Consider the following 12,766-nt stretch of genomic DNA (forward strand, 5'->3'; position numbering starts at 1 on the left):
CAAATAACACAGAAAATGTAAATTTACTATATCAACTATAGTAAATTTTACCCCCTCCCCTTGGGTCATGAAATTTACAATATTGGTAAACCATGTGAAGGCCTTTTCATCCATGAAGATTGCTTAACTCTACTTGGGATTTGAGATTTTTGAAGTCCTGAAGTGTCTTTAGCCATGGAGAAAAATCATTGAAATCGGTTCAGGAGTTTTCCTGAAGTCAAAAATGTTAAAAGCTTATGATGCATGATGCACAACACCGGACAAAAGGGGATCACAATAGGTCACCCTGAGACAAATTATACATTGCAAGCCTTTCCTGCATGTAAAAAGCCTCCCATTTATTTATCATAGGATGGTTAACTTGTACAATAAATGTGTGCACTGATTGACCTCATGATTGTTAACGTGTACTATGACCATGCCCACAAAATTACATTATGACAGTTAACCTGCACCGTAACTCTGCCAACTGACTTAAATCATTATTGTGGGTTTAGTTTAGTATTCTTATTGCTTTCCATCCTATTCACAGCCACGGTCATTTTAGGACATGCCCGGCAGGCTGAATCTCTGGAGAAAAACCACTGACCTGTGGCCAGTATCTGGCAACTGCTCAATTATTATTGTTGTTATCACTATTGTAGGTCCCGAACCCTGACCCATCACCATTACTATTGATACACATACACTGAAAAGCAGCAAGACGAAAATATATAAGTTGAATTTTGCAAAAAAGGTTTTGGTAAAAACATTATCTACTTCTCTTATTGATCATTATACAGGGAAAAACATTTATTGAAAAGAGGTTACTTCCCTTCATCAATATTTCAAATGACTGCAAGAAATTCAATCAAAATATTTTCTCAATGAAACAAATGAAGATTCTGAATGCTATTGGAGATTTTGCAAATTATACAAATGTATTTCATCAGAATCACATTTGATCCAATTACTGTCAATGAATAAGTGTTTAGTCAGAAACACATGATTTTGGTCATGTATATAATAAACTTTATTTACTTTCATACTTTACTTCAGTCATTGTACACTGCACATGCTCACTAACTTTCAGTGTAATTATATGTTACACAAACAAGTCATGTTACACAAACCAAATTCTGCAGTTTCAGGGCTGATTTTTACCCCCTTTCAAATCACTTCATAGATTAATAATGCTGAATATGACACTGCAGACAGACAGACAGATAGATTGACAGATAGATGGACAAACAGACAGGTGCATAAATTTGGACCCAATGAAAATAAAACAGCCAATTTTAGAAATACATATTATTGTGAATCGTCTAATATTTATGAAAGAAGTGTAATACAAGTAAAAGTACTGTGTTCTCTGTAACCTACATACATCCAGTTTCCATACTGTTCTGTCATTACCTCCTACAGTATGAATTACATGTTGTATTAAGTCCTTCATTCCTAAGTTGGTTTTATGTGACGGCTTCTAACTAAGTACAAAATTTAAAATAATTCCTTAGGCTGGTTCAAAGTGAAGACGTCATCTAGGGAAGATAAAAATTCCAGCATTGCCTTGTTTGGGTTGTTTGTTAAGTTATAACAACATACCCCCTTAATTTAAGTGAAGATTTCATCTAGGGGAGATAAAAAGTTCAACATTGCCCCCTTGTCTGGGTTGTTTGTTAAGATATGACAACATACTTCCTTAATCTAAGTGAAGACTTCATTTAGGGGAGATAAAAAGTCCAACACTGCTTTGTTTGGGTTTCTTATTAAGTTGTTACGACATATCAATCCATGCTTTCATTCTCTATTTCTGTTTCTGAAGATGAGATTTCATCATCATCATCTACAAGTTCATCCCTAGGTACAAAGTCCTCTATCGTTTGTGTTGGTTCAATATGAGAGATAGTTGGCTTTAAGTTGTAGCCTCGATCTGGTGTGCCCAATAATAGGAACTTAAGAAGAGTTTGAAGTACATTGTCATTGAATCCTACGATATTGCCATCCTTCACTCCCTCAAACATATCCATCTCTGTATGCCAAAACAGATTGCAGATAGGATTGCTTTCGTCGGTCTTCCAGAGGTGCAGTGTGTTCAGTTGGTAGGCACCAAACAAAAACTTCCTGCCATCTGTGACAATGGTCTGTGATGTTAAAGGATATGTCATATCATGGTAAGTACTGAACCCTGAAACCAGCGAGAGAAAATGTCATTACCACAAACTTACAGAAATATATAGCATTTTTTAACTGAATGTGCTTTTAAACTGGAGCTTTAGTGTTCTGTTTTTTATTTCAAGTGTACACAGTAAGCTTTTCAATTCATATCAATGCTGTCAGGCTAATCTTAAAATATTCTCTATTTTAGAGGTGACTTTTTGGGATAAACAAACTATCATGATAGTATTTTGGTAGTAAAATTACTATTGTAATATTATTACAATAGTCAAGTGACTATTGTAATAATATCATGAAAGGCTTTTTTTAAACCTCTAAAATATGTCAAAAATATGTTTTCTGACTCAGAAATAGCCTTAGTCACTATCTATTTAAATGTATCAGAATGCTTAATTTAGCAAATGCTAAAACTGAAAAAAATATTTACAGTTTTCATACAATGAACTAGGTTACACAGCGGTATTTGTTACACTTTATCATATTTTCATATTATTCATTCTATACATACGCGGTAATCTTGCTATTCTTCGATATTAGATGTGAAACTCAAGAACAGCTTGACTCAAAGCTATTATTTTCATATCATTTACATTAAATTTAGTATAATCCCTCTGTATTTCAAACTTGTTTTATGTTTTAAAAGGTGATTAATTAATTCAACAATCATATGTTTAATTTGTTTGACAATAAGTTTGACACCATATGTCTGTAGAATAAGTTTAGTAAAGGTAGGATAATAGAACTACATGTATTTATCAAATGAAGGTGCTGGTAATTTCACAAAAGTAGTTTAATAATTTACAAGACCTCAGAGTGAAGACCTAAGATTCTAGAAGCAACGTTCACAATAATACAAAACAATTGGATTCAATCATTCATCATAAATTTTCCTCAGTTGGGGTATAATTCAGGTTGGTGGGTCAATGCCAAACAAATGATATCTTAACAAATGAAGATCATTTTACCATTCCTTTGAGTGGAGGAAAAAAATATTGTGTACCTGACAGTCTTTACTTCAATAAAAGTAGAAATAATTTTGTTTCATACTTCAAGACGATATGTTTTGTAGCTGAATAATTTATGGAGTTCAAAATTTTCTCTTTATCAACCGAGATAAAGTCTATAATGGTGTCTTATCTTGGTAGCAATAAGTAGTCTTACCTGTTATTTTACCTTAACTATATAGTGGAATATTGTCTTAGCTAGATACAGACAGCATCTTACATTTGTATTGTCATGTTGTCTTATATCAGAAATGACAGAAGTGACTTACAAAAAATAAAAAATTGGAAATGATATGGTGTCTTATCTTTGGTATTCGCATGTTGTCTTATCTTAGAAATGATGTGGTGTCTTGCATTAGAAATAATATGGTGTCTTATCTTGGTATTCACATATTGTCTTATCTTAGAAATGATGTGGTGTCTTGCATTAGAAATAATATGGTGTCTTATCTTGGTATTCACATATTGTCTTATCTTAGAAATGATGTGGTGTCTTGTATTAGAAATGATATGGTGTCTTATCTTGGTAATGGCATGTTGTTTTATCTTAGAAATGACATGGTGATTTGCATTGGAAATAATATGGTGTCTTACCTGGCAGTTGACATGTTGTATTATCTTTGAAGTGACACGGTGTCTTATCTTGTAAATATTAGTGTGTCTTACCAAGATAGTGATACAGCAGTGTCTTATTTTGGAAGCGAGTCTGTATATAGCATTATATGATTTCTTACCTTGGTAGTGAGCCTGTGCTACAGTTGAAAGGAAGGATGAACTGAGAGCAAATCCTTGCCAGAGTTCTGGGATGATTTCAGGACTGGAACGGTATGCTGCAGCTGCTCTGTCTAACTTGTAGGAGTTCACAGTCTCAATTGACAAATACCCAAACTCACATGGAGAGCCAATGTTTACACCTGTAAAAGAGTCTTCTTTCACTTAAATCTGTATTGTGTAAATGTACAAAAGAATAATCAAATGAATCGAGGGTGAAGTGGTGCTTTGAGATCCTGACAATGTATATAGTGAACTGAATATAGGCAGAGTACATTAGCCAACACCCTTTCTAACTTTGCATAATAACAGATGACACAACACTTTATATCAATGATTCTCCCTTTTAAAACCAGGAAGCATTGTAATGATTCAGATTATATCTAATTCTGAAGTTGATGACCTTCATGACAATTCACAGCCAACAGTCAACCAATAGGGGCTTTATAACTTCCACCGCTTTCAACACAAAAGCAATGGTAAATAAAAATATTGAATAAATGAGTAACAACCATGTTGGTTTTGTTTTATTTATATAAAGAAATGTAAATGAATATAGCAGTTACGAAGTCATATTTTACTCCCAAGGCTTGAGAAGTAACAGTGTTTTACTCATTGGTTAAAAAATTACCCATTATTACAATAACTAAATTGTAAATGATTGCAAAGAAATAGTTAGACTGAAGCTGTCATTGATCTATTAGTTACTCACTAATGCATGGAACTCACCAGAAAATTTCTGACAGACATGACTGTTCTAGTTCCAATGCATAGTGCAATATCATTGTCTAATGAATTGGCTGAAGAATTCAAATGTGACCTTTGACCTTGACTGATGACCATCATGATATGGTATGGTGTAGAATTTGATCTTATAACACATGTATATATCATAGGGTAAATACAAACAAATCTATCAAGAAATTCTTGATAGGACTGCAAAGACATTACATTAGTTCACAATACCGTATGTATCATGGTATGCGGCTTACCATTCTGTATGTATCACAATACATGTGTATGTTCAAAAGTTCAACTTCATAATCATGCCATATATTTCAATACTAAATATTATCAAAAAAATTCTTTTTGTATGATTTCTGATATTTATGGGGTATGAAATGCACAGTGGACCAACCACATCTTTGCTGAATAATTAGAAAATATCAGTCTATTTCTTTTTGTGGGTATGATAAACCTGATTTAATCCGAAAGTACTTTTTACGAATCATGATGCAGATACACAAAACAAATTAATAGAATACACAAGAAAGCACTGTGATATGATACCAAACGTATGTATCATTGAAGCGCTAGTTCTCAAGATATAAATTGACATGGAATTTGACATGACAGGATAGTTTAACATGGGTAACACTGTATCTTCCTATATCAAATTGCATGGACATTAAATCGTATAAAAGAGTATTGAAGGACTTACCCGGTAAAAAGTGTGGTGTGCATTTCTCTTTGCATTGCCCCATTACTACAGGGTGATAAGGGCACTTTGGGTAATCCTGTCCAACGCAAGTCTCTGAATCTCGACCTACAAACTGCCAACACATAGAACTTTTAAACCTGACTTTATTCTACAACCACTGTACAAAAGGTGTACATGAAATAGACAAAGGGAAAACTTGGGTATTATTTCAAAAATGAGGTGGGCCATCCTATATAAATGTATATCTATGCAGCTCTCTATTACCCGGTTTCGGTGTGTAATTTTCAAACATCTACGGTTATTAATATTTTCTACCACAGTACAATGTATTTTGCCCAAATAATTTCATATACATATAGAAAGATTTATGCAATTTTCTACTGATATGATCAGGAAAGTATTGTACATATATCAAATATGTTTATTTCATGTGAATGACATTTTTGAAATGCAGGATTTTTTCTGTTGCTATCATAGGAAAATGTGCTGGGTTTAGCTATTCATCAACAGCTTTTGTGAAAGCTGTTTCCTATGAATTTATCTAATTTTGAACTTAGATTACACAAGGTAAATACTAGTATCTGACTCTTTGAATGATATTATTATTGAAATATTGTAAATATAAATATCAACCATAGTCTGATAAGAACACATAAGATATATGTAATGTAATTAAGTTTCAGGAGGATTATTAATTGTGTAGGAATAAGCATTTACTGGGGACATATTAACCAAGTCATTGGTACAAATGAGATGGAATAATCTGACAAGTTGTATGACAACTTTAGGAAGAGGTATTTACAAAATGTAGGAAAGCTATTTATCATGACATACATGACATACAACATGTTTAAGTATAACTGTATTAAACAGGTCACATGATATGTACAGTATTTACCACATCACATGATCTGCATGTGACTGAATATCAAAGCATTACTTACCTCTGGTAATGGCTGCATGGTCTTCAACTGAAAACTTGTCTTATATTCTCCCTGGAATTTCATCACTTTATTCTTACTTTTCTCTTTAAGTTTTTCAGCAACAAGCCCAGTTTCAGAATAACGATCCCAATATGCTTGTTGAAAAACGTCTTCCGAAAACTCTGATGTTAATAAGTGAGAATGAATACTGGACAAGTATGGCAGAATCTTCACAATCAAACTTTTTACCAACAGCTTTGAAATTTTTTCCTTGCTCATTCCAATAGGGTTGGCTAGATCTGATCTTCGTTTAACTCTTTCACATTCATTCAATATAATATCTTTAACAACTGGAGTTATAACTTCTAGTTCATTTTTTACATCAACATTGTCATATATACTAGGAAGTCCATCTATGGGAAGTGTCTTTGTCTTGTCAAACTGGTAGTTGAGCAGACGTGGCTCAAGACTTTTGCCGTCAAAGAACCATGCAAATCTTTGATCTCTTGATAACCACTTAGGGGCTCTCTGGATTTCTTTTATATGGTTGATACGCCCTTGTACTGATGGAATCGCCAACAACTCTTGTTCCCGCTCGTACATCTGCCACACATACTCTCGTTCCATTCCTGTCCAGTCACCTAAAATGTAGAAGTACTTGTTTTATTTTTCAATGACAAAGAGCATGAACTTACATACATACATACAAACATACATACAAAAATACATACAAAAAGATTGCAATTGTTTTGCTGAGTGAGTATGCTGGGGCTTCATTGCATAGAAACTCAGAATTCCGGAACATACATGTATACATCTGTCAAGTGGGAGAGCGAGAGAATGCTTCTACTAGGCAACCTGTTAAAATTTGGAAAACCTAGCTACTGTGGTAAGCGAAATAAAACTATAAATATTTCCTGTTTCCAATGACCCTAATATTTTCAGCCCACCCTAACTTTTTAAAGCAATTTAAAAAAGAAAAACCCAAGATCTCTCTCACAAATAAAAACCATATAAAACTTTTTTTTTTGGCCTACCAACCTTCCCAAAATTTTACAGTTGCAGGAAACTCATATATCTTTTGTTTGGCCTGATTAAGAAAAAATTGAAGCCTCATTGACCCCCCCACCCCCACCCCACACACACACACACAACTTCTGAAGTCATTGTGTTGTGTATTAAAATGCCATAACAAGTCAGGCTTTTTATTAATAACCCCCTCAAAAATGACATGTTTATTTACCATCACTGAGATAGGTAGCTAGGATATAAACTTTGTTTTTGGGGAAATTGAAAACGAAAAAGACAATGTCTAGTTTGTTTACAATTACATTTCAATAAATCAAATCATATACTATATATCTGATGGAAATGTATATACAAAGAGTAAAATAAAGCATGCTTCATTTAATTTTGTTGTAGAATGCAAGGAATGTACACTATTACCATAAACATGGTACAACAACAGTCCCCTTTATGAGGGATACGGTAGTTACTGCTTTGAGTATTCAGTTATTCACACTTGTACTCTAATGCTGGGTCATTTTTATAAAGAAACACATAAAGCTCTTTTAAAAATTAGCAACTCAAAAGGGTGTTATTCTTTAAATATGACCCAAAAGACAAATAGCTGACAATGTATATTTTTGCACAACAAATATATTAAATTCTATCACTTAACTTTGTGTTTTGATGACAACTTACATCAGAGACTTTATTTACCAATGACTATAGTGTAGAGCCAATGTTGCATTTAGTGCAAATGTCAATGATGAACTCTTTTTAGCTACACAAAACAGTTAAGTAATATAGAGACCTGTGATAAACAAAAAGTCAGACAATTGAATCATTCATACTTTGTGTAAAAATATCTAATGTTGCATTGGTTATTGGGCCTTGTCAAAGATATCCATTTTTTTTTGTTGCAAATGTTTAAAAGGACTTAACATATAGTTTGGAACATTTTCTTCACAATGTCAATATTATAGAAGTTCTTATAACATGATCAGTAGAAGATTAAAGTGTGATGTTTCAATGACTATACAGTCATCTTAATCAGACAAATGACCAGTGTGGAGTGTACTAGCACTGATGTACATAGTGTATGAGATGGTACGGAACCATTGCCGGTGCAATGCCATGACCAGGGTAAATCCTCCAAATTGTTTCTGACAGGCCTTTGATATAAGGGATGACAACTTGTCCTTTTGTTTTTTTTTCTTTTCCTTGGTGTTTCAGAGGATTTACTGTGGTCATGGTACTGCAGCAGCCTTGAAACCTCACAAGACACTTCGAAATATCCTAGTCCACTCTGATAACAAAAAATCCAAAGAACATGTCGCAGAATGTTCATACAGTATCAGATGCAAGAAATGTTACGCATCATATATCTGGGAAACAGGCACAACCCGTGTTCATCAATATCCATGAAAAACTAGACAACAGCTAAATTGAAACCCAAGATCAGGAAAGCACATATTAAAGTATCACTAATATTCAGTAACAGCGTGGGCATTTGAATGTGGCGTTGAAAACAATCCACGCAAAAATCTAATGTGCACCTAATATCTATATTCTATTTTCTGCAGGGAATCGTAGACAGGGCTGTGTTTTTCATTTTGGGAGTTTTCATTTCATATACATGGAGTTGTAAACCTGTAAACAATCAGTGACAGTTGCATTTGTGAACAAACTGAGCTACATGTATATTATATGCGTGTTAATCACCTGGAGGGTATTTTCCCTTAACCGGTGGATAGTGCACTTCATCATCTTGAATTTGTACTGCACTTGAAGAAAAACATCGTTCAGTGGACTTTCTATGGCGCAAAACTCTCAAATTATTTGAGAAACGGACCGGTGACCTCCACATGTTTGTCGCCATTTCTATTGATCCTGGTCACCATAAGGCTTACATAGCGAATATTGATCATAGTCAGAACACGCTTGAATAGTATGCGGGTTCTCAATCTTAACACAGACCCGGTCGTAGGTGAACGGATTCGATGTTCAACGACGACATTTTCATTAGATCAAATACATCAATTGTCATCGCAAATATTCGCCATTTCTTCAGTTCTGTGAAAATGCTTCACCTCTTTCGACCAGGTTCTACTGCAACACATACATTTACCAAAACCAGTAGTGTGAACAATTGAAATTATTAAAGTTGCAGTTTCTGCTCATTATAGTTCGGAAAAAAGAGAGAAAATAGGAGAACCTATTGACAATAGGATTATTTTTTAGAATCAATGCACATTAATGATATTAGACGATAAATCATCACGGTCTCGGATCTGTAGTTAAGTCGGATTTTATATGCCTGTCACAGAGTATTTTCATTGATTGTTACCAACTGAATTAAGATGTGTATTGCAATAGTCAACAGCAAATGTAAGATCGAATTAGCGATAAAAGTAAATAATTTTAACCGGCCGGTTTCCACCGCATGAACTAATGCTGTTATTGTAATGCACAGAAATATATATGAGAAATTAAATGTAACCAAGAAGTTGATTTTTTTTGTACTGAATGACCGTGAATGGCACTTGTTTTAGATTTTCAGAATAACACACTTGTCTGGATAGAACAGCATTTGCTCCATCACCCTCCCCTTTACCAACGACCAATCTCTACCCATTGGATGGAACAATAACAGCACTCCATTCCTCCTTCCCCTTCACCAAAGACCAATCTCTAATCATTGGATGGAACAGCACCCTCCTTCTCCCCCTTTACCAATGACCAATCTCTACTCAGTGAATGGAACATCACCCCTCCACCTTTACCAACAACCGATCTCTATCCATTGGTGGTAGTTTTCTTTTCATACGTCGTCTGTTTTAATTTGTAAATCCATCATGTAGTTCAACAACGGTGGGAAAACCAGTGGATATTTTGGGAATGGATATAGATTACAAAACCATTAGAGTTTCTGAGTTCAAGCTGAGGAAATTATGCCATCATGTCTTACTGAAAAAAAAAGTTAAGGGTGTCAGTTATTTGTTCCATTACACTTACAGACTTCAAGAATTTGATATGTATAAGAGAACGAGAAGAATCGACAGCCCAAATCAACGAAGAGAAACACCAACTGGTGATTATATTCCATTTCAAAGAAATTTTGATTGCATATTTAAACTACACAGACCAGGAATCGAACCCAGATCCCTCGGACTCTACATGAACTCTACATGACCAGATACATGAGTATCAAATTCAAATTCAGATCTTATTATACTGTGAACAATATAAGACCGAATTTTATTGCTATTAATCTGGACGAAAGGTTCGGTGGAAAATTTAGCATGGAGCGTTGAGATGTATGGCAAAGAAACATATATTTCTGCACAATTGACAGCAACGATAACGACTAAGATAAAAGTAATGTAAGAAAAATAAAGCTAGACAATACCGCATATTATAGTCCATTGCTGAAGGTCACAGACCAGAGCGGTCTTGTTTTGATACATGACACGACGCCAAAACGAAGTCAACCAATACCTTAAGAATGAAGTTCCAGTGATAAGTAGTGTAGATGTTAAAGCCAGGGACAGGGAAAACTATTTCCTTGAAATAGGTCAAACATCAAAAATGTAGGACAGAATGACCTACTTTTGATACTCTGAACACTGCCTCATTAAGGTGAACCCATACCTCAGCTACATGTATGAGATATCAATGTCTAGTAATGTAGGAGAGAGCCACATCAAATTATTGCATTGACTGTACAATGTACATATGTAGGCCAAAGGTCATAATATCGGCCAGAATTACCTAATTTTGAAATATGACACCACCACACCAAGGTGAACCCACACCCAAGTATGAAGTTCCAGTAACTATTAATGTGGGATATTTAGCAGGGAAAAACTTTATTTAGTAATTCAAATGTCCAAATGAAGGATGACAGACACAATCAAAAACTCAGGCCCCAGGTTGGAATTATTATTATTCATTCACCCAATTTTGGTTGAGATAGTGGGATCTCATCTCTTTGGGCAAGGATAATAAGTTGCAAACACCATACAAGCCTCCTGATTATTACCCCACTTTCTCATCTCACAGGGGATGAAGTATTCTCTTGGTCTCGCATCTGCTAAATATTTCTGATCTCAGATTATGTTCCATTCTATCTTAGATTTAGTACAATACCTATGAAGATAAAAGTCTTTAATCATTATGAACGGTTGTAGGTGATAACTAGATTTTAATTTTTGGTACAAGTAGAATTTGTTACCATTATCTAAAGAATTCATCTTGTTAAAAAAAAATGTTTTTAATAAACATACTCTTTATTGCTGATTTAGTGTTGTGCATAGGTCAAGAAGTTTTCTTCCAAACCATGAACACTGAAACTGTAAGTAGCAGTACTTAAAAATGTATACCAACTATATGTACCACTGTATCACTGTCACATGTACCAGGTTTTGTTTAACCAAAGTACGAGGGCTTCTACAGTGTATAAATACGCACTATCAGTGGAATAACGAGCTGGATATCAGCACAGTTGAAGCTGCTTTATCTGTCATCTTATCTTTCAACAAATTTTGCAATCATCTTTCCTATGAATCAATAAATCAGGACAGACAAAACTTTAAAAAGGCATTTAATTAACTTTTTGTTTCACAGTTTCATTAAAAGTAATCAGACATCAAATTTCTGGAATATTTCAATTCACATCACACAAAATCTGCCAGTCATGGACAAATATTGCTCATTTTCATTAGATTCATTCTCATTTAAAAATCCCAAACTCCCAAACTATCTTATCAAACTACTATTTTACTTGTATACATGGATATATTTCCTCGACAACATTCTCAAAAATGAAAGCGATAATCATGGACTTGGCTCTAACTAATTTTTGGCCAGCACACGTCACTGTTGTAATTAGGCTTCATATAAATATGCTTGAGTTGTCTGTCTCATATACCTACGAACAAAGAACTCAAGCATATACTAAATGTGCCTGTACATATTTAAAGCCTTACAACAGTGATGTAGCCCTGTGTTCTAATCAATCCCCATGCAATTTGCATTATGTGTATGTGCTACATAAATTGGGCATAGAGCAAATGATTATGCTCAACAATGTACAGTGTATGTACATAATAACAAGGTAATTGCCATAAGCATGAACTATATCTAAGTCTGTTTAAGTACCCTGGCAATGTATCATAGGTAAAGAAACAAAACAGAACTCGTAAACAAATATACTTGTACACTGATTTAATCAAAATACTTTTAATTGTCTTAGAATTAGCATAGTTCAGAAAAACATCATTTGACTACAAAATACTTTTGAAATGTTTGATATGACATAGAGGCAGTTCTTCCCTGCCCACATCTATAAATCACCTACATTTGTAATTTAACATAAACACGGGATCAGCATAATTTTACTTATCTATAGTTAGAGCACTATATCAACATTTGGAACAGAGACGTATGTAACACAGATCTATACT

At 34.1% G+C, this 12,766-nt stretch overlaps 1 protein-coding gene across 1 annotated transcript; it reads right to left on the reverse strand.

The window, feature by feature from the left end:
* Positions 1-962: 962 nt before the first annotated feature.
* On the reverse strand, positions 963-9,168 carry LOC132543292 (large ribosomal subunit protein mL65-like). The gene is made up of 5 exons (XM_060206781.1): positions 9,024-9,168; positions 6,318-6,937; positions 5,374-5,485; positions 3,896-4,075; positions 963-2,167 (listed from the first exon to the last, which is right to left on the reverse strand). Exons 1-5 carry the CDS (start codon positions 9,166-9,168, stop codon positions 1,767-1,769), a joined length of 1,458 nt encoding a protein of 485 aa, XP_060062764.1. The 3' UTR covers positions 963-1,766.
* Between the last annotated feature and the right edge of the window lie 3,598 nt (positions 9,169-12,766).

The sequence above is a fragment of the Ylistrum balloti genome, unplaced genomic scaffold (genome assembly GCF_031769215.1).
Source record: "Ylistrum balloti isolate Yb309-2 unplaced genomic scaffold, AGI_CSIRO_Ybal_v1 Utg369752, whole genome shotgun sequence".
NCBI classification, from domain to species: domain Eukaryota; kingdom Metazoa; phylum Mollusca; class Bivalvia; order Pectinida; family Pectinidae; genus Ylistrum; species Ylistrum balloti.